This window comes from Protopterus annectens, chromosome 6.part0 (assembly GCF_019279795.1).
Source record: "Protopterus annectens isolate FY-2018-M chromosome 6.part0, PAN1.0, whole genome shotgun sequence".
Lineage (NCBI taxonomy): Eukaryota > Metazoa > Chordata > Ceratodontiformes > Protopteridae > Protopterus > Protopterus annectens.
In genome coordinates this window covers 316364361-316387209 of record NC_056737.1, presented here as the reverse complement: position 1 = coordinate 316387209, position 22849 = coordinate 316364361, and the positions used below count along the sequence as shown (strand labels likewise).

The window sequence follows — 22849 nt, the reverse complement described above, 5'->3', positions numbered from 1 at the left end:
CAGGCACATTTGCATAAAAGTATTTCAGAGTATCCACAAAGTAAACACAAAGTCCATGAACTGCAAAGGTGAGGCTTCAGAACAGCAGCTTCAGTTTAGTAAAAAATATACTCCAAAACAGCAACCTCAGCTTAATAAGGTGTATACTCAAATTTCTCCAACCACAGAACAAAGATCTGGATTCCACTCGGCTGCAACACAGTTTTATTGGTACACAAGCGCTTTCACAAACAGCTTCTTCAGGTGTATAACAACCATTAAAATACACACACCTTATATAATACTTAAAGTCAGTGACATGACTCTGCTTAGCCATTTTTAAAGGCATGTATACACATTCTAAGTGTTACTTTCTTGATCCACTGTTACAAATTCTAAACTTATATAGTATAAAAAAATATATATATATATATATAATATAAAAAATATATGTTAAAAGCATACGTAAAGTTCTAAAAACTTCAACATTCACCTATTCAGTGATCTCTTTTTTAATATTGGTCTTATAAGAACAAACACACACACACACACACACCACTTTGCCGAAATGACTGTATACGACTGTCATCAAAATTTCAAGCAATAATGCCCTGGATCAACTGGTCAACACCCCCACCAGAGGGAACAACGTATTGGACCTGGTCATCACCAACATGGGCGACTGGTGTTCCACACCGGTGGTCAACCCCTTGCTGGTTAGATCAGACCATAGACTAATCACTCTGGATATCCACATTCCACCTCACCCCCAATCAAGGAAACCATCATGAAAAACTTTTCAAAAGAAAACTTCACGTTACTTAAGACCAAGGTGGAAAGGTTCACAGCCCCCATGCTAAAGAACAATGCTATCCAAGCTGCTGAAACCTTTACAAAGGCATTCTATGAGCATCTGCTGGAATGCATGGATCGTGCTATCCCAAGTAAAACCAAGACTCACTCCTCCAAGAAAAGGAAACCAGTCTGGTGGACCCCTGCCATAAATAAGCTATACAACAGAAGGAGGAAACTAGTACAGAAAAGAGTAAAATCCCAAGAAGGAAAGACATTCCTGATCAGTATCAGCAAGAAACCATGATCCCTCATTAAATCATCCAATGCTAGTTTTGAAAGAAAAATTGCCAATGACTCCAAAGATAACCACAAAGCGTTCTTTAGCTATGTCAAGAACCTAAGTGGAAACTCTGAGATCTGTTCTGAGTTAGTGCAGAGTGGCACAAAATACACTGAACCGAATGATATTGCCAACATTCTGGCAGACAGGTTTAGTGCAAACTTCACCCCCTAAAGGGCCCATAACCATACCAGAAGAATGTACGGCCCCGTCAGTCACCGACATACAGGTTAAAACAGCCCTATCCAAAGCCAAAAACACAGCTTCAGTGGGACCGGACAGTGTCCCAGGCTGTGTCTTAACAAGAGTTCCAAAATGAACTAACCCCTCACCTAAGCACACTGTTCAAACTCAGCCTCTCTACAGGCTATGTACCCACAGAGTGGCGCACAGCAACAGTTATCCCACTCCACAAAGGTGGAGCCACAATGGACCCCAGGAACTATCTCCCTATAAGCCTGACTAGCCTGGTCTGCAAGGCTATGGAACGCATCATCATGGAACTCATTAACAGAGACATTGGGAACCTCCAAACCTTGGACCCTACCCAGTTTGGCTTTAAGGGCAGATCATGCCTCCTAAACCTGGTGGACTTTTTTGAAATGGTTACCAAGGTATTAGACAAGGGAATGGAGGTCCACACAGCTACCTAGACCTCGCAAAGGCTTTCGACACCATTCCCCATTCTAGTATTATATACAAGCTCACCAGCTTGAACATAAACCCCTATGTCACAAGATGGGTTGCCAACTGGCTCATGGATAGAACCCACATGGTGAGAGTTGCAGGCTCTACGTCCGACTCTAAACCGGTTACAAGTGGTGTCCCCCAGGGCTCAGTCCTAGGACCCCTCCTATTCGGTATATACTTCTCAGAGGTACAGGCAAGCATAGGAGGACTATGGCTGACCAAGTTCGCAGACGACTGCAAACTAGGGGCCATAATTGATTCTCCGGCTGATACAAACACCCTCCAGATGGGTCTCACTGAGACGGATACCTGGTGTCAAAATTATGGCCTCAAGCTAAATGCCAAAAAGTGCATAGTCATCCCCTTTGGAAAAAACAAAGTACCCACAAACTTCCACATAGGTGGTAGTCCCCTAAATACAGAAAATGTAATAAGGGATCTGGGGACCCAAGTAGATAGCAATCTCTCCTTTGATAATCATATTGCCAAGGTGGTTAGAAAATCCTTCTATGTGGCCCACCTAATCACAAAAGGGTTTGCATCTAGAACAAAAGAGGTTATTGTGCCTCTCTAGTCATCACTCATTAGACCCATCATAGAATACAATGCCCCATTTGGGATGTACCTTACAAGGCACCTGCAACAGCTGGAAAGACCACAAAAGTACCTCACCAAGAGGATTACTGGCCTCAAACAGTTGCTCTATGCAGCCCGACTCAAGAAACTCCAGCTGTACTCAGTTGCATACCGCTTACTCAGAGGTGATCTCTGCCTGACATACAAGGCCAAGTCCAACCCAGAATTCATGGATATGCTCCACCTAAAAAAAGACAGATCCCAGAGAGCCACACGCTCTAGAGATATAAACCTCACCACAATGATAAATAGGACATGCTGGAGGGATAGATTTGTATCCCAGAGACTTCCCATGCTTTGGAACAGGATTCCAATATACATCAGGCAGAGCCCCTCACTAACACTCTTCAAGAGAAACCTTGACGGGTGGATGGGAAACAGAAAATTTACCCCGGGGATCACTGCAGTGGCTCTGCTGGACAGTGGCACAGGGAACTAATGGCTCTGCTGGACAGAGGCACAGGGAACTAATCTAAGGCGGTGGCGAAAGCCAACACATTCTGGCTAAGCTTATAAATGCCCTTGGGCAGATAGCCTAGTACTTACTTATGAACCTATAAAAAACAATTTTTTAACATTTCATTTCACACCTATTTTTTCTGTGTGTATTATCCACATTTTTTCAGAAATCTTCCAACCAAACCTGCAGAGTTTAAACAGCAGGCGCTTATTTCATGTCATTTAACTTGCGGAAAAAAGGGTATGGTCTAACAGGTTATCCCCTTCAAGTTCAGCTGCAAATGCCGTTTGCATATTCCTGATAAACAGTTCAAGTAGGGCACAACTGGAGAAGTCATCTGACTGTGTACCCCACTTGGGCCATTTGGTAGACAGAAAAGAAAAATCCCGCTTCTGTAAACAAATGGAGGTAGACATGAAATAAAACCACTTTGGGTAACAGTAACACTTGGAAGGAAAAAATAAAGGAATCTTGCAACGGATCTTCATTTCAGAGGAATGGTACATATACTGAAGGATCGGGAGGACCAGATATCAGTCTTTAACATCGTAAGGTGAAGTCTAACTCAATTGTTTAGATTGTGGTTGCGATAATACACAAGTGCCACTTAATGTTACAGTGACTCAAGAACTGTAAGTTGGTTAATGCACTAAATGATGATGATGTTGATATTGGAAAAGAAAGGAAAAACAAAATCCTCATTCAGAGAAATGTTTGTACCTCCCAATCCTCTGTTTCAAACAAGTTTTGTCAGCCGAAAAAAAACAAAGGAAGGCAGTTGGACTTCACTTCTGTTCTGGAAAGGGCAGCTGGAATGATAGACTTTCATAGTAATTACATTTAGCTTTTAACCTCTACTCCAGTGCACCAAGAGGCAAGTTTGAGTTGGCTTTCTGTCTGTAAATTGGTCTGTCCATCCCTCCATCCACACTTACAAGTTAGAGCTGAAACAGTTCATCAGGTTTGTGTAATATCATTTGTTCAGAAACCATAGGCAGAGCTTGTTCCACAGACTTTTCCATTAATTGCATTATGCCCCTTTAGCTCCTAGCAAAAAAAATCAATGCAAGGAGTTAATTCAGAGATCAGGGTTTTTATTTCAGACTGTTTTTGATTTGGGCCGTAGGGGCAGACATCTGTGCCGATTGTAGAGTTTTCAGGTATGAATAATTTCTCAAGCCTTCTGCTTTTCACTTGCCTCTGCCATTCTCACTGCATTCAACCTTCTGTCTCATTGTTACACTTTAACCTCATTTTTAAATATGCTTTTCCACACTTTCATCATTGTTCTTATAGGTTCATAGGTTCATAGGTTCATACTAGGCTATCTGCCACTATACCCATTATTTTGCTGTGCCTCTGTTGAGCAGTGACACTGAGGTCTTGTTAAGAAGGGACACAGTCAGGTAGTTCACACTGATTGGGACTTGTTTCTTAATCTTCTGTACTCCATATTTATTGATCCAGTGTATTTCTGACATATTGCCTTATGTGTGTCTCTTATTGTGGTTATCTATATATTTTGTGCTTGTTTTTGTTGAGGCTTGCATTTTATTCTCATTATACAGTATTGTCATTCTATTGCCAGCTGTCCCAGGTCATACCTGAAAAGGGTCTTTGGACCACTGCACTTATGCTGTTAACAAATGTGTAAGTATATAAAATGTGAAGTCGTTCAGGAAGTAACTGAGAAGACTCTTCTTTTCATTAGTCCAGTACTTCACATCTATACTGGGCATAGAAATTACATGTTTTCCTATACCATTAAGATCTTCTCTGTGAGGAATAATGGGGGGAAAAACATCAGGTAACGCCTCCTTATTTTCAGTTTGTAATTGTGCTTTTGAGCCCTCCTCCTGTGCCCAAAAGTACTTCCCAAATGTTTAGCTCCAGTGTACACCTGCTTCAGAAAGCAAGATATACCTGTTTTCCCTTGTTTGGCTGATTGACAGTGGCAAGCACACACACACACACACACGCACACACACACACACACACACACACACACACACACACACACACACACACACACACACAAAACTGCAGACGTAACACATCAATCAAATAATTTTTTTCAATCTCTGAAACAGCAAAATATTCAATGTTAGAAACTCCTTGGAGAAGTCATAGATTCAGTACAGACTTTTCATCTCAGAAGAAATGAAGTTTCAATCAGTCCTGATACAGCCTTTTAGCACAGCAAGATGGCATCTAAATGGCTCTGAGACATGTCTTCCTGTATTTTCCTATGTCCACAAACAAGATTACAGATTGGAAAAAAAAAACAATGGCATCTCAGAAAAAAAAATGGAACCAGATCTACTGGATATGAGGGTTCATATCTCAGAGGGTATAAGAAATTAATTATTATGGTGGAGAGGTATAGCAATATTATTTCTACCATCCAAAGTTAAAATTCTGAGTACATATTATTTTTGGGTTATGCCTTGAGAGCCCAGGTCAGTGACTTAATGGAAGGCTTCTGGTCCAAACAGGAGAAATCTCTTCATATCAACCTGCAGAAGATGATAGCAATATACAGGGCTATGACAACCTTCCAGTGCAGCTTTTCAGACAGGTTATTTTCAAATCAACATAGACAGCGCTACAGCAGTGTGGTACACAAACAAGCAAGGAGAAAATCTTAAATTTTGTGAAAGTACAATTCAGATTTAGGAATGGGTTCTACAACACAACCTTCAGGAACTAGCAGTTCATGTGTCAGGTTTACAGAACAATGTAGCAGTTGCTTTCAGAAAGAAAGCTGGTTTATCAAATTATTTGTCAATTGATTACAATTTTCTGTTAGTGGATCTTTTTGTTACCACAGCCAGCTCATATCCTATGCTGCCTTATGTTTCAAGAGATAGTCTGAAAGATGAACTCGGGACTTGATTTATATGCCTTCTTTCCTTTTCGTTTGTGTCAGAAGGCAAAATGAGATGCGGTCATTCTAATACAATTAGATTCCTCTTGGCTGGATAGCCATGGTATTCGATGCTCATGCGCCTAACTTCTCCATTGCTTTGGCCATTAGCTCTTCACATGTCCATACTGACTCAGTGAAAGGCCATAGAATTGTTTTCCATTCACAAACCTCTAGCAGAGATCATTTTGATTCCTAATAGCAACTGTTGTGTTGCCTCAAGTTCTTAATGTTTTAAAGGAAGATAAAAGAAATAATACAAGAAAAGCTTGTATGCAAAAATGAACGCAATTTGTTTCTTGGACTTTGTCACAAGATCTTCTACACTGTCCTGTACTTGTCTTCCAGACATTCCTCTGCAGCTCATGCTTTTGTTAAGACTTTCCTTGAAGGGGTGTTTCACTTAAACCCTCTGAAAGAGCATCTGTATTTACCTTGGTAATTGAACTCTATGTTGACAATTTTCAACTTAATCTCCCTTCAAATCTGCATATACAGCAGAGTTAACTCATTTGTCTAGTGATTATTCCAAGCATGTCTCTAGTTGCATCTACGGATTCCTCTAGGTGTCTAGTATTGCCTAGTCATATTTGCATTAATAATTCTAAAACTATGTTGCATACAAGGTATTCAGATATTTAATCTTAAAGCTTACATGATGGGTGGTACAACTGCATTGATACTTAACCTTTGTCTAGTGCAGCTAAAGGTATGTTAATTCGTATACTATTTATTTCTATTGTCATAAGTTTCATATTTCTCTTAATATCGTCACAGCCTTGAAAGCTCTCCATTGTATGAAAAAAATGCTAATTAACAATATGTAATGTAAGCTGCTGCTATCAATCTGGAATTAAAGCTGTTCGTATTTTATCTTTTTTGTGGAATTCGTTGTGTGCTAGTTTCTCCTTTTTGCTGATGATATGTAATGTAGCTTGATTACTCGATGCGATACTGTAAGTTGTTTACAAACGTAATAATTGTTGTTTACTGTGACTTGTTTACAGAATTTTACAATGTCAATATCTGTTGTTTTTACTATTGCAGACAATCTAGTTTAAGACCTAGAATCTAGTTAATACTGCCTTGTAAAATGAGATCTGATGTCTCTTCCATCCGTTCCTCGGCCCTTGGGTACTCTGATCTGACTTTGGCTACTTCTAAGATCTCAGATCAGATTCAGATTTCAAAGCTCAGCCTCCTCCCCTTATGCATCATCCTTCCACTACAAGCAAGTTACCCCAGATCTAGTTTGCCGATGAATGCTTCAGATGTGCTCCTTCGTACTCAGTTGAAATTGTGGGAGATAAGTGTTTTACTTGGTATTTCTTTTCTCTAACTTTTAAAGTTTATAAATTCATATCCTTAAGTCCTTTTAATTTTCTGACTTTCGTGTGTGTGTGTGTGTGTGTGTGTGTGTATAATATATACATATATATATATATATATATATATATGTGTGTGTGTGTGTGTGTGTAAAATATATCCTTTTTCCTTCCTCCCCTAAAAAAAAGTCTGAACTTCTTTTTCCTAACTATAAAAGTTGTTTTTTTGTTGGTGCTGTGGTTGTTTTCAAGAATGGCTAAAAAACCTTGAGGATTTAAAAAAATGTATGGACTGTGGTCATCAAGTACGAAATTCAGATGCACGTCAAAAGAATGTTTCTTTGTTTTGGGCCTAGTCACCTTAAAGCGTAATGTGATATTTGTGAGACTTTTATCCATCTCTCCATTGAGGAGCAACAAAACAAGTTAGTTTTGAAAGGGCTCCTCCTGGCCTCCGCTGGAGAAGATGCCTCCTCTCACTCTTCTGGTCCCTCTCTGTCTTCTTGCTCTCATCCTTTAAAGAAGTCAACTGATTGTACCAGAGGTGAGAAATGTAGTGAAAGAGAAGTCAAAAGTGATAAAGAAGCAGTCTCCAAAGATGCTGTCCTCTTCTACTCTGACCCCAAAGATATCAAACTCCTCTGCTCTAACCTTAGCTTTGGAGCAGGTCCTTGTTGGGTCCAGTCCTCCACTCCACTCTGAAATGCATTTTTCCTGCATGCAGGTTTTCTAACTGACCTTCTTGAGAGGTCTGATATTCAGCCAGTCTTCATTTCACTCTCATTTTTGTAGTTTTATCAGTTCATCTGAATAGCTAGTTAAAGCTTCTTCTATTTTTTCCAGCCTTTTGTTATTTGAATTGATATACGCCATTGATATTTAATTTATTTTAATCGCCTCTAAGTACATTTGATTTTTTTTTTCCTGGAAATTGCTGGAAGCCATCTATTGTAGCACAGTTAAAGCTTAAACTGCTTTTTGCTGAAGAGCTACATGATTTTTCCCAGTCACTGGTTTCTGTTCACCTTTTTTGTTGTTTTTTCTTTTATTACCTTCTTTTTGACACCTTCTCATAGTTTCTGCATTTTCCATCTTAATTCCTATTTTCATTCTGTTCTTGTTTTCTTAAAACCATGTTAATACCCCTCCCACCAATATGTCCATTTTTCATAGTGCACTCTTATATGTTCTTTTTTATAATTGTTGTTTTTCCTTGTTGCTGTTCCCTCCTCTCACAAATTCAAATATATTTTGTTAAAATGTACCTCTATGATTGCATACGATATAGATCTATGAAAGTATGATTTGAAAGTAAAATATATACTAGGCATAGAAGTATATGCAGTTGACATATTGGATAAATAATTTGTGCCAGAGATGCTAGAAGAAATTTCTTTAGGTAATAACACAAACATCAGTGATCAAACAATAGTAAAAAAAAAATTGAGACATATACTAATGCTAACTTAATGCCACACCTGACAGACATTTCACTGGAAGGCTGGTCTGGGTAAATATCATGAGTAAAGAAGAAATTATTTTTATTTTTATTTAAAGGAGGAAATAGGTTTTGTCTTACAAAGCCGATGAAGTAATGATTCCCAGTCATCTGACAAAACACATGAGAAGATACATCACTTACAGCTGGCAAATAATTACAAAAAAAAAAAAAAGTCAAGAAGTACAGTGTTTTGGCCAGGGCCATTAACTCACGCAGAACTAAATATTACAACAAGAACTCTTGCATTCATAGAGGAAAACTTGGATATGCTTACACAAAATAAGCTTGAAACGGGGAATATCCAGTCATTTTAAACTACCAGTTTTTGTCAGAACTTTGCTGCTGTAATAAGCAAGATTACAGAATGGTACCACTGAGACTACACAGTCTTGGCATTGTTATATTTAGAGATGAAGGTGATAGGTGTAGGAGGTTGCTTGTCCCTGAAAAAAGCCATTTTTTTCTTTTTATGTTAGAGGTAATGGTGTGGTTTCATCTTAACAGATCAGTTATTCCAAAGTGCAGTATTTCTGTGAAGTATTCTACTATAGCTTTATCCCTAACAGTGTACAGAAAGCTAGTCAGGTGGACAGTTGTCTCACCTTCGATTACCACATTGCCCCAACAGTCAGGAAATCCTTCTGTGTGGCACACCTCATCACTAAGGGCTTTTCATCCAGAAAAAAGGAGGTCATTGTCCCACTGTACTCATCCCTCATTAGACCCATTATAGAATACAGTGCCCCATTTGGTATGTACCTCTCAAGACATCTGCAACAACTGGAAAGGCCGCAGACATACCTCACTAAAAGAATCGCAGGCCTAAAGCAGATGCCCTATGCTGCCGCCTTAAAAAACTCCAGCTATACTCTGTCGCATATTGTCTACTCAGAGGCGATTTCTGCTTAACATACAAGGCCATGTTAAACTCAGAGCTGCTGGACATGCTACACTTAAAGAAATCCCAATCCCTCAGAGCCACACGCTCCAGGGATCTAAACCTTGTCATCACAATAAACAAAACATGCTGGAGGGATAGGTTCCTGACCCAGAGACTCCCCAGACTCTGGAATAGATTGCCCATACATGTCAAGCAGAGTGCCTCTTTGGCCCTCTTTAAAAGGAACCTTGACGATTGGATGGGAGAAAGGAAATTCACCCCAGGGATCACATCAGTCGCCCTGCTAGACGGGGTCCAGGGAAGTAAATAGTGTGGGAAGAAATAGCCAGGGAATTTTTATGGCTAGGCGTGTATAGGCCCTAGGGCTGATAGCCTAGTACCAACCTATGAACCTAGTCTTGTACAAGCCCAAGAGGTACTTCCTCCCATTTCTCCATGGTTCTTGGTTTAGAGGTTTTACTTCCACCAGACCTTCTGATGAGTCATGCACATGATAGAAGTCACCAGGATGCCTAAGGTACATAATCTTTGTGGAAATGTATCCTTTGTTGGCTCATTCAGTTTGCAGGTTATGAATTATGTCAGACAACTGCCCTATTTGAATCTGTTTCACTATCAAGGTGCGTGTATGCAACATTTCTGATAATTGTGACATTGTAGGGGGTAGGACTGATATTTTTTTTTTTTTTTTTTTTTTTTTTTAAGACTTATCTCCTTGGTACTTTAACTTCATGATGAACTGGCATGCCCAGTGTCTATTTGAGCAGTTGGTTCAGTGGTTGTGAGTTCTTGTCATGGAATATGTTGTTCATGGAGGACCATAATCTTGTAGGGTCTATGTGAAATCATCGAACGCTTAAAAAAAGCGAATGATGATTTATCGAACCCATGTAAGAGAAAGCTTAGAATCTCAAACGCTTAGAACAGCAATTATTTTCCAAGGGGAAAAAAATCGCTGTTCCACAAAAAAAAATAAATAAATAACATTTTTTAAACAGTGCATAAAGTGTGGGGGGGGGGGCTGTGCCCCCCACACTCCCCTACTAAAATATACCAACTCCGAGATCACAGTACAGTCACGAAAATGGCAAAGTAATGGAAGCGGCCAAGCGATTTGTTTCCCAGAGAAAGAATTTGCTTATATGCCGTTTCACTATTTTGCCTTTTCATGCTTTCAAGTTCGATCAAGAAGCATTCGAAAGAATGAGTCTTCGATCATTTTTAAGAATTCTACTAAACCTATCCTTTCATCTCCCAATTTTCTTTGCAAAACTAGAAATCAGGGTAGAAAGGGCCCTTCCTACTCTCAAAATGCAACATCACCTCTGTTTTTTTACCTGAAGGAGGGTACTTGAGTTCAGAAGATGTAGTCTTTGTTCCTTCCTTTTCCTCCAGCAATGGAGGGACTTGCGTTGCCTAAGCAAATCACTTCTAAGTGCCTGCTTTCAGAATTTACTTCAAAAATGTATCTTTTGAAGAAATTTGTGCTGTGGCCACATGGTCTTTGTTTCACATTACCACCGGGCATTATTGCTTAGTCTGCGATGCCAGAAGTCAGTTGTCTATTGGCACTTTCTTGTTACAAGATTCATTCTTCTGAGTTTTTTTCCCCTTTTAAGCCTTGTCTTGTCTCCCTCCTCCAAGTAGGTTGAGGTTTTTTTTGTCTCTGCTTGAGGTTCTTTGCAATAGTCAACACAGTGTGGGAAATTATTGGTTTCAGATGCAACAGGCACACAGTCGGTCTATTCTTCGATCTTTAAATAAGCCTTTAGCATTGATTTAGTGCTTTTTTACTCTTCTGCTGTCCCACTGTGTGTCTTAACATCCAGTGAATACTGTTAGAGTTATCTGTGTGTTGGGAAGAATATGTTGCATATCTTGTTATATTATGGTTGTTCTTTTTTCCCTGTTTTACAGGGTTTATGTACTCAATGAATGGGGGCAAACTGATGGACATAGAAGTTAGGCACTGTGACATGTACCCTCAAATTCTGCAGCCAAAAATACACTCTAAATGAGTTTAGGATTACAAGAGAGGTGCTTCCAACAGTATACCCACTGTAAAAGACTTTATAAATCAGCTAATATGTTAAATACATATTTATATTTGGAGTAGAAAATTCTGTAATCCCAGAATATCTGACTGTGTATGATCTGTACAGGTAATAAACTTCTTCTGAGGCTATGCTGTAGAATGACCAGATGGGCACAGCTAAGTAGTCAGATGTACACTAATAAATGTTAGAAAACTTTAAAAATAACTGAAAATCCTTCTGTATATGTTAAGTAATACAAATATGATTGTTCCTTCTACAGAACTGAGAGTGAGCTTGCTGAATGCCTTGATGGAACAGTCATCACTGAAGCCACAGGAACTGGAGATGCACCCTGTCCGTAGTCAGATGAAATTTCTGCTAAAAAATTTAGACCAGCTAATTCATGCCTCATCGCACCATAGTGCAGACCAGCCTGATTATGTACGGAGCTTTTTTGACTATGTTAACACATTGGCTGCTGTGCTTGTGAAGAGTATAAATTCAGATTCAGGTAAGCTTCCAGGGACAGAGTGTTTCATTATCTGTTTATTGTTAGAAAAGCAGAAAGACTTGTGAAATATTATATCGCACATTGATGATGTCAGAAAGAAGAAAAACTACTGCTCTGATGTGATGACTTTTGTGCAGTTAGTCTGTAGCTGACCAACCACAATGTTCCACCTTGTCTTTCACATATTCTGGGCACTTTTGAGGGTAACTGTAGAACATTATTTCACAGTTTCCTCTGGTAGCTAGTACCAGCTATCCTATGATAAAAGGAATTATGTAAAGTCTGGATTAATTAAAACTTGTTGGTTGCATCTCATCAAATATATTCCAGTAGACTGCCCTTCATTATCTCTTGTATGATACCATATTCACATGTTCCTTCTTCCCTGACTTTCTCTAACTTAGTTTAACTACTCCTTCATTTTTTGCTTGTATGCCTTACACTCCCATCCTGTTAGTTACCTTTTTGGTGTTTTCAATAGCTTGATTCCCTTCTTGTAAGGAATTAATTTGTGATTTGACAGGTGAAATGTGGAGTGGTTGTATATGCTTTCTACTTGTGAGGTTCTTCCCAACAGTATCCCATAAAGTGTTATCTCTAGTCGCAGCTGTTTTCACTGTGTATCTGATGACTTATTGTTGCACTTGTCGTATTGTCACTTCAGTGTCCTTTTCTGTATTTGCCTGAGTTACTGCCATCCATCTTGTAGGAAATTACTGAAACCCACAGAGGATATGCTGAAGTTCTTACATTAACCATTGGTTGTCATTTGCCCAGTTAGTCTGCTAGTCATTCAAGACTTATTGTAGGCTTACCCCATGTCCTGCTGTCCCACTTTGTTGGTAGGTTGTAGTGTCTCTAATCAAGTCTGTTTGAGGAACAGACTGCTTCATTGAACAGTTCAATTAGTATCCCTAGGTAAAGTGAGTGAAATTCACCCACACCCCATTCCTTTACATAATGGAGCAGACTCTGAAGTGATAGAGTTAAGCAAATTTGAGAAAATGTTCTGTGAAGATTTACTCTTACAACTGGTAATGGTGTCCATGTCATCCGCACTTAGACTTATTTTGTTGTTAGTGTCCCTGGCTATGTCTGATCCAGTAATACCAAAAAGTACTGGGATACTTAATGTCCCCTGTAAGACGTCAGCTACTACCATTGTCTGTTTTTGACAGGGAAGCACTAATCATTATGAATATTGTCATGGCTATGTGAGAGAAGGAATATGTATTTTCAGAGAAGAATTCCTGTTTTTACAATATAAACTTTTATAAGATATTTGTTATTATGTTTGTGATTTGGAATACTGATATAAAGGAATTAGATGTATTTTTGGAATATTTAACAAACAACTTTGCTTTTTTTTCACATTTTAAGAAATCCTTTTGTTTACATAATATTACATTTTTAGTATTAGTTTAGAGAAGTACAATGATGAATTACATACTATAGTTTATATAAAGAAAAAAACATTTACATAGGTCAAGTATGCACCTGCAATTTGTATTTGATAACATATCTAAGGATCAAGTGTTGCATATAGCTAGACTAAATGTAAAGGATGATATATTAAATAGTCAAATGGAGGATCTTATTTTAGATTTCAAGAATAGGGGCTATGATGAAATGAATTTAAGTAAGAATAAGTTAAAACTTACTTCTGAACAAAGCACTAGAAGTAAACCCTCTTTTTGCAAGGAAGGCAAATTAGTGAAAGAAGGGTGAATACTGAGAACAAAATTTAGTTTACCCAGACATGTTTAAAAGCATTATTAATAAGCACTGGTATATTTTAAAGTATACTGACAATTAGTTATATAGTTGATAAACCTGACTTCAGTTATAAGAGATGTATGAATTTAAAACCAAAATTGTTATAAGTAGCTAGATGAAATTAATAAAACTAGTAATGTGAATGTAAGGTTTGCCAGATGAAGGATGCATTTCCATGCAGGAATTGTAGTTATTGTATTTAAAGTTAATGCATTTATACATCAAATCACTAAGTATAGATAATAGCAACTATCAGTATTCTGATTGCAGTACTATATATATATATATATATATATATATATATATATCTCCATCTGTGATTCTTGTCTGGCTTTTTCTGTCGGCAAGACAAACAGGAAATTGAAAGAAAGGATTTGTGACTATTTGTTGGAGATGCGGAGAAAATTGGATAGTAGTGCATTATATAAACATCTAAATGGTCCAAATGATGCACATTGTTTTAGATTTATGGTATTTCCACAAGACCCCATACTTTTAGAGGATGTGATCTGGTGTCAGAAGCAGAATGGTTGGAATACCGATGGATAAATAGATGAAGGGATGATAGAAGTCCTGGACTGAATGTTAAAAATAATATAATGCCTGTGCTGAAGATGAGACATTTTAGATACTTATTTGTTTTATTAGATGTGTTTTAATTAACTAGTTATATAATTAGTAAATGTAGAGTATTTAAAAATGGATGTTGGTTTCTTGATGTTTTCTAACTTGAAAAAGCATTTGCGAAAGTTGGATGCTTGTTGTTTTATATTGTGACAAACCGAAATGCTGCCAGCTCAGCTAGCTAGAATTTTGTAAATAATTATTTGTCATTTGAAAATATTAATATGATTTATATAGAAATGTGACACTGCCAGTCCAGCTATCTGGAATTTTGTAAATAATTCTATGTCATTTGTGAATATTAATATGATTTGTATGCTTGTCTTACAAATTTAAGATAACTATATGTTATAAGGATATTAAACTACTGATGCAGAAGTGTGTGTTGAACTGTATGTTATGTACTGAGCTTCAAGAATGTAACCACAGTGTACCCTACTGGAAGAGAACAGAAATGTATATGCCTATGCAAATGTATGTATGTTTTGATGTTATAATTGGAACATACAGAGTTAACTTGCAGACCCTCAAGAAAATAAGTTGAAAAGTAAAGAGTTTTATGACTGTGTTTTCAGTGCAGCAAGCAGACACAGTGTCTACAGCCAGAGGTTTTCTTATTGTCTTGAAACAGAAATAATTACTAGGTTTTAAATGTAAAGTATTTTTATTGCTCTGTGACTTCCTAGCAGCTGCACATCTGAGAGATAAGCATTTCTGACACAAAGGTGCTAAATTCTAAATATCTGTTTAGCCTGAGAACTGAGAGCAGGTCACAGAGTGATTGGGTCTATATTAGAACACTGAACTTTCAAAATTTCGAGTGTTCTAATATCGAACCCTATTAATCGAAAATTTAAAACATTGAACATACAGAACAGCAAATTTTTTCCTAGGGAAAAAATTCGCTGTTCGAAAACACACACACACAACACAAGCACACCAAACAAACAGCAATCCACACACATACATCTAAACTCTTACACCTAACCCTACACTAAACTATATATACATCACTAACTATCCACTTACCTTAACCCAAACCCTAACCCCTAAGGTCCATCGCTGTCGCACAGTCACCTCATCCATGCCCTAACCCTAACTCACCTACCCTGCCCTAACCCTCACGTCCACACAATTGCATACTTACCTGAACCTGACCCGTAACTTTCCACCACAGCGCTGAAAATACAGAAGCAACAGAAACGGACAACCAAATTCTTTCCCTAGGAAAAAATTCAGTTTTCTGTTTCTTTGATATTTTCAGCATTCGCAGAAAACGGGTCGATATTAGAACACTCAAAATTTTGAATGTTCGGTGTTGTAATATAGACCCAAGTGATATCATCCAAAGCTAACCCAGCAGTAATGTTTTGATATTAATTTGGGAACTCTGTTAGAGACTGTGCATTTTGTATTTGTCTTTAGACCTGGAAACATTCTCTCATCAGCACTTGCCTTGCTAGTAGTAAGTACTAGATTACAGTAATCTGTTTTTAAGATACATAGGAATATAGTAAGATTAGTTTAGATGTTTTCTGTATTTATTTGAGACTGTCCTGCAATGTTGTTTTAAAATATTTCCTGTGATTCTGAACTCTGTAGTCACTGTGCTGAGTCACTGAGTATTGTCTTGTTCTTTTATTATTTATTTAAAAAAAATATTTAAACCATTTAATTGTGGTTGATTTCTTTAGAGCTATTTAAGCTCTTAGCGTACTTGCATATGTATTTGGTGACACTGTACAGGCCACTCTTAAATAACCTTTCAAGTCTTGGTCACACCTACTTGCCATTTGGATAACGGTAACATTACACAGTAAGATTGGTCACCCTTTGTGAAGGGCCTTAGCGTAGATGATTAGGGGTTCTGGTGACAGTGATAACTACCTTATGGTTTGGGCAGAAGGGGGCATAGCTAGTAAACCTGTGCCAACCTTTCCCAGGTGTCTGTTTGTGTATAAATCAAATCTCAGAGCATATGTGTGTCCGGCTCTTTGGGCAGGGACCCGAAGCACTGTTTGGACAGAGTCCTGGGAGGACTTGGCTTGGAACCCTGGCTAAGGACTCAACTCTATAGCTGTGCCAGTAGGGAGTCTTATTGGGGGATCTGGTGAAAGAGGGAGAAACCAGCCCCAGACTGACTGTGATCTCTTTGTGCTCTTAAGAGAAATTGTACTTTACTGTGTGTGTACTTGTCATCTTCCCAATGTGTACATCCTTCACTGGTGCTAGTGGTGAGGATTGGGGCTCCTTGATTACTGGGCCAGTGCGTCACATATATAATAAACTAATCTGCATGTTTCTTTGAGACGTTATTTTGTTTTTATTTTTGTTTTTGACACTTACATCACTGTGTGTTTGGCACACTGCAATATAATTATGATTAATATTAAATCTGAGCATTTGATGCATTGCATTGCATGTTATTCTACATCTATTCCATAATTGTCTCATTTATCTCTAACTGCAGTGGCTGTGCTAAATTGATCCTCTTGACTGTCTTTATAAAATGACACAAGCGCAGATGCCCTGGATTTTGTCTCCTAAATTCTACATTTTTTAGTACTCTAGAGAAGACATCATTGTATATTTCTTTGAAATCTGTTGTATATTGGATTACAATATGTTTCCACCAAAAATGTCCTTCCACTTCTAATCTATGTATATCATACTGATCACAGTTGCAGTAGCCTTAGATATAGGAGTTGTATCCTACCAAGAGTGTAACAGCCATACCTTTCAACCATATCAAATTCCTCTGTATTGACCGTTTTTTCTAGGTTCATAGGTTGGTACTGGGCTATCTTATATTACACAGTGTACGTTGTGGGTATTCACCGCCCCTTTAGTAGTTCTATTTAGTAGTGCTGTTGGTGTGATCCCCGATGTGAACTTTCTGTTACCCATCCGCTCATCAAGGTTCCTCTTGAAGAGTGATAGTGAGGGGCTCTGTCTTATGTAGATCGGGACCCTGTTGCATAGTAAGGGAAGTCTCTGCGAAGGGAATCTATACCTCCAGCATGTTCTATTCATTGTTGTGTTGAGGTTTATATCCGGTTTTGCTAAGATGGAGCATGTTCAACAATTCTGGGTTGGACATGGCTATGTCACGATTAGACAGAGAGTATGCAATAGAGAACAGTCTTAGCTTTTGGGCAACTGTTTGAGGCCAGTAATCCTCTTGGTTAGGTACCTTTGTGGTCTCTCCAGCTGCTGGAGATGTCTAGCCAGGTACATTCCAATTGGTGCATTGTACTCAATAATGGGTCTGATGAGGGAAGCACCATTACATCCTTAGATCTTGATAGAAGGATTTTCTAACCACTTTGGCAAAATGGTTATCAAAGGAAAGCTGACTATCTACTTGGGTCCCTAGATCCCTTATTTCTTCTTCAGATTTCATTTTTTGCATTTAGCTTGAGACCATGGCTTTGACACCATGCATCAGTCTCATTTAGGCCCTTCTGGAGGATCTCCATGTCGGACAGAGACTCTATTATAGCACCCAGTTTGCAGTCACCTGCTGCCTGTACTTCTGAGAAGTATATGCCAAACAGGAGGCCCTGAGGCACACCACTTGTTACTGGTCTGGATTCGGACATAGATCTGAGATCTGTCTGAGAGCCAGTTTGCGATCCATCTTGTGACACCAGGCTGGTGAGCTTATCAATATGGGGAATGGTGTCAAATGCTTTAGCAAGGTCAATGTAAGCTGTGTGTACCTCCTTTCCCTTATCTATAGCCTGAGTAACTGTCTCAAAGAAATCCACCAGGTTTAGGAGGCATGATCTGCCCTTTGTGGCTTGAACTGTGTGGGGTCCAGCGACTGGAGGTTCCCAATCTCTCCATTTATGAGTTCCCATAGCCTTACAGATCAGACTGATGAGGCTTATTGGCACATATCCTGTGGAGAGACTAAGACTGAACAGGGTATTAAGATGCAGGGTTAATTTCTTGTAATAATTGGACACATTCCCCTAGAATGGTAATAGGCACTGTAGGTGGTGGTGGTGGATTTGCACACTGAACCTCCAGCCAAGATGTTGGCAATGTCAGAAGGGTCAGTGTATTTTGTTCCATTTATACTAGCTCAGAACGCCTTATGGTTATCCTTCGCATCCTTGGCACCCTTCTTTTGAAAATTACCTTTAATTGACTTGATGAGGGCTCTCAATTTCTTACTAATGCTGATCAGGGATGATTTTTCTACTTGAGATTCGGCCTTTTTGTATAAGTCTCCTCCTTTTCCACTAGACTAGTTTCTTCTTGCTTGAGGAAGGAGTCTTGGTTTTATTTGATATATACGGTCCATGCAATCCTGAAGATGCATATAGAGTGCATCCTGGATATCATTATCCTTCTGCAAGGGAATAGTGAAGGGATGCAAGTAGTTTGAAGTTTGCTTTGGAAAGGTTTTTGACTATGGTTTCTTTGATTGGGGAGGTGGAGGAGTGAGGATGTCCAGGGTTATCAATTTGTGGTCGGATCTGACCAAGGAGGGGTGATAATGGTTTGTGATGATTAAATCCAATATGTTGTCCCCTCTAGTGGGGGAACATACTAGTTGTTCAAGGGCATTTGAATTTATAAATTCTATGAATCGCTGAGCATAGGAGTTGGAACATTGGTAAGTCTATACCAGGGTAGTTGAAATCACTCAAGATTATGGTGTTGGGGGTAGGACCTTTATATTTTCCAAGTTCTCAAGGAATGCAGAGTGAGCTTCTTGGGACATACTTGAAATGTGGTTTATGGATGATCTCTGGGGCATCATGCTGTGTTACTAACCTGGAGATATGGGTATCCTTGATGAATATGGATACACCTCCTGAGGCCAGAAGGTATGATATGCACAACTTGGTGAAACAGAATGCAGCATCTTGGCATTTTCTAGTAGTTCACTGGTGGCTAGGGGCAGTTCTACTCCTATGTTCACAGAAAATAATGCACCTGTGATGGGCATTACTAAGTGACATTAAGTTGGTGGCAGAAAAATTTGCCTTTCCTTTCTACCGATTTACTTGTACAGTAACAAATTAATAAATAAAAAAAAAATTACATTACCAAATAGTTGATTATACCCATTTAAACTTGGAACTTCTACTTTGGCAATGGAGCCATTCAGGAGCACAATAAAATAAGTCACAATTCAGGTAACCAGATATTAATATTTAATTAAATATATCTATTTTTGTTCGTTTTACTTTTAATGGTTCAGGTCAAGCAGAACTGAAGTACAGACACCAGAACTCCTGAACTTACATCATCATCATCATGCTGCAAGTAATCAGATTGGACAAAGGGGCTTGCAAGTTCTGTAGTGGAATAGAATGCTTATTTTTTTTTTTTTTTTATATAGTGCAAAATATTTTTGTATGCTGCAAATTTTTGGGCAATTTAAAAATAACTACACTACTGATTATACTGTGACTTTTCCAGTGGAGGATGATTTTCAGTTTTATTTTAATTGCATATTACCTTTAAGCAAAGAAGCAGAGGTATTTGCTGCTATCTGACAGTACCAAGTGCTTTACTGGATTTCAAAGCCAGTAAAACACTTAACTCTCCTACAACTGCAGCTCGAGTTGACTCTTGGCTTATGATTATAGATGCAAATCAGTTCTTCGTAAAGAATGGAATTTTATCTTCTATATGTAAAGCTAAGTTACAAAGGAAAAAAGGACAGCAGAACAGTGTTGTACTGGCTTTGAAAGTCAGTAAAGCCAGTAACACACACCTCAGCTTCTTTGGTTAGGAATTACTTCCAAGATGGCTGTACACAGAGTTACAGCTTAATTTTCAGCTCTCCCAGTGTGAAAACAGAAACTCAGAAAAGTAACTAGCTAGTAAGTGCACTGCCTGAATGCCAGCAAAAAAGAAATTCAGAGAACTTGAAAAATCAAATTACAAAAGGTGAAGAAAAAAAACAATGACTGGGAAGAATTCTACAGCTGTTCAGCAAAAGGCAGTTCAAGCTCCAACTTTGGCGCAAGACATGACCTCCAGTAACCTAGAGGAAAAATAAGTAAAATGTACTCAGAGCTGATGAAAATAAAAAATACAGATGGAGTATATGAACTGAAATAACAAAAGGCTGGAAAAAATGGAAGAAGCTTTAAACAAATATTCAGATAAGGTGATACAACTGCAAAAATAAGAGGTTGAAATGAAGAAAAGGCTGGCTGAATGAGACTGCTCAAGAAGAGATGTTTCAAAAAATAACAGAATTAGAGGACAAAGCACATAAGTTACTTTATCTGCTGTATCAGAGAAACTGGAAGGAAAATACATTATTAATGTTATGAAAGCACAAATAAGCAACTGGACTAATTAAGCAACCTTACAACTTTAATAGTAAAGATGCAATCCTACCAGGAGTTGATTCTAGCAAAACTGTGGCAGAAGGACAAAGTACTAAAAGTGGGAGACAGAGGGTTTGTGGAAAATTATTACTCACTGTATACCAAGATAGAAGAATAAATTTATTCCACTAATCAGGGAATGTCGAGAAGCAGGCTTGAGATTCAAACTGCTGTATCCAGCTATCGTCAGAATATTATTTCCTGGAGGGACAAAATCATTTACAGAGACTGTGCCAGTGAAACCTTTTCCAGTGTTTCAACAGAAAATTATGTATTTGGGAGATAAACAGGAATAAAACCAGCAACTCGGAAAATGACAAATAAATGTGGGATTACAAAGTATTAGATTTGTGAAACATGACAGAATAAGAAAACCTGGAAATATTGGACTTTTAATTTTGCTAAACTTGTAGGAGACTCTATATGCCCCATTTCATGTCATTAATATTTGGAAGAACACTTGGGACAGGGTAATAGGAGCATACCTCTCAACTGTACAGATTTTGCCTCATATTTTTACTCCTTTCCTCATAATTTTCATGGTTTTATGGCAAATCATTGAAGACTAAACTAACTAAATAAAAACAGAAATTTGAGTTTTGGACTTCTTATCTTTTGAAAAATACTTAATTCAAAACCTGTTATTCTAGCACCTTTCTAAGTTTACAGAACAATATTTAAAATCAGTCCCCCCCCCATTATTTCTGGCCATCTTTATCCAGATTTCATACGATAAAAGGTTAAGAGGAATGACCAAGTAAAACAAGTGCAAGCAAGTAATTTCTTGGCATCCTTATCTCGAACACTTTTTAAGCAGGTTATGTAAGAAAAGGAAAATGTTACACATTTTTTGATTATGAACTGTATCTTTATGCAGCTTCTGTTTGGTCAGAAAGTCACAGCCAGATAAAGCATTATAAATGAATTTCCATACATTCAAAGCTTGCTGCATGTCTTGGCAAACTACCCCTTTAAATTTCTCAGTTATATGTATGATCAGTTTCACTATCAATAAATTCCTACCAAATCTGGATGCCCAGTGCTAATATTGTAGCTCTCTGGATTTCTAGCCTTTTTCATTAGCTTACATTACTCAAACTTTTCTTCACAGGCACAACTCCTAAACCAGGGAGAATCTCTTTTCCCTCAAGCTCATTTACAATGGAATCTATGGTACTTGTCTGATGTCTACATTGCATTTTACATCTAACTACGTTGATGAATCCTACCAGAGTGGTAGCTGGATTACTTTCAATTAGATATGACAAGTCAAAGGATGAGGACTTATATTCACTTAAACTTTAGTTAAAAATTAAAAACAAATGCAATACCAGTTGCAAGACGGAATACTCTTGCCTAACATTTGAATAATGACATCTTATTCTTGGTGGCAATTCTACTTGTCTGGCCTGATGGGGAATTTGTTACAGTTTGGGATTTTATTTCATACATACACCTTACGCAGCTAAATCAAAAAACTTACCAGTGTCAAGCTGTTGCATGACTTATTAAAAAACCCAGAGAACCTTCCCATGTCAATCTCCACTGCCCCTACATTGTCACTCGTATTACCACCTACACCAGGGGTCTCAAATTTATGGCTCTAGGGCCTTTGGCAGATTTCAAAAAAAGATAATTACAGATTATGGAAGCAATTACACTGCATTCCTTGCTGCACTAACTACCTTTCTTTTTGATTTGGTGATTATGTCCCTCCATCTAGGGTGTTAACCCTTATGCAGTCATCCTGGTCGTTTGAGTGAGACCCCCCCAACCTATACTCTGCCTCTGTTATATTCAATCAAAAACACCATAATTAAAATAATAAATTAATTAGACATGGATACACCAACATTCGAATTCAGTTTGGAATACTAGCCTGCTTGTTATGTTCTAATGTGGAACACCATAGAAGTATACAATTACCTTCACTTATTACAGACCTACCAAGTAAAATATAATCTTACTTTATATTTATTAACAAGCG

General features: G+C 38.1%; 1 protein-coding gene across 2 annotated transcripts in view; it reads left to right on the top strand.

Moving 5' to 3' along the window:
* Positions 1 to 22849, top strand: part of ZFYVE26 (zinc finger FYVE-type containing 26) — a 3506023-nt gene that overhangs the window by 1649948 nt on the left and 1833226 nt on the right. For both annotated transcript variants that reach the window (XM_044074068.1, XM_044074069.1), the window contains one exon: positions 11870 to 12100. In XM_044074068.1, the coding sequence (XP_043930003.1) occupies positions 11870 to 12100 (231 nt within the window). The remainder of the gene's footprint in view (positions 1 to 11869; positions 12101 to 22849) is intronic.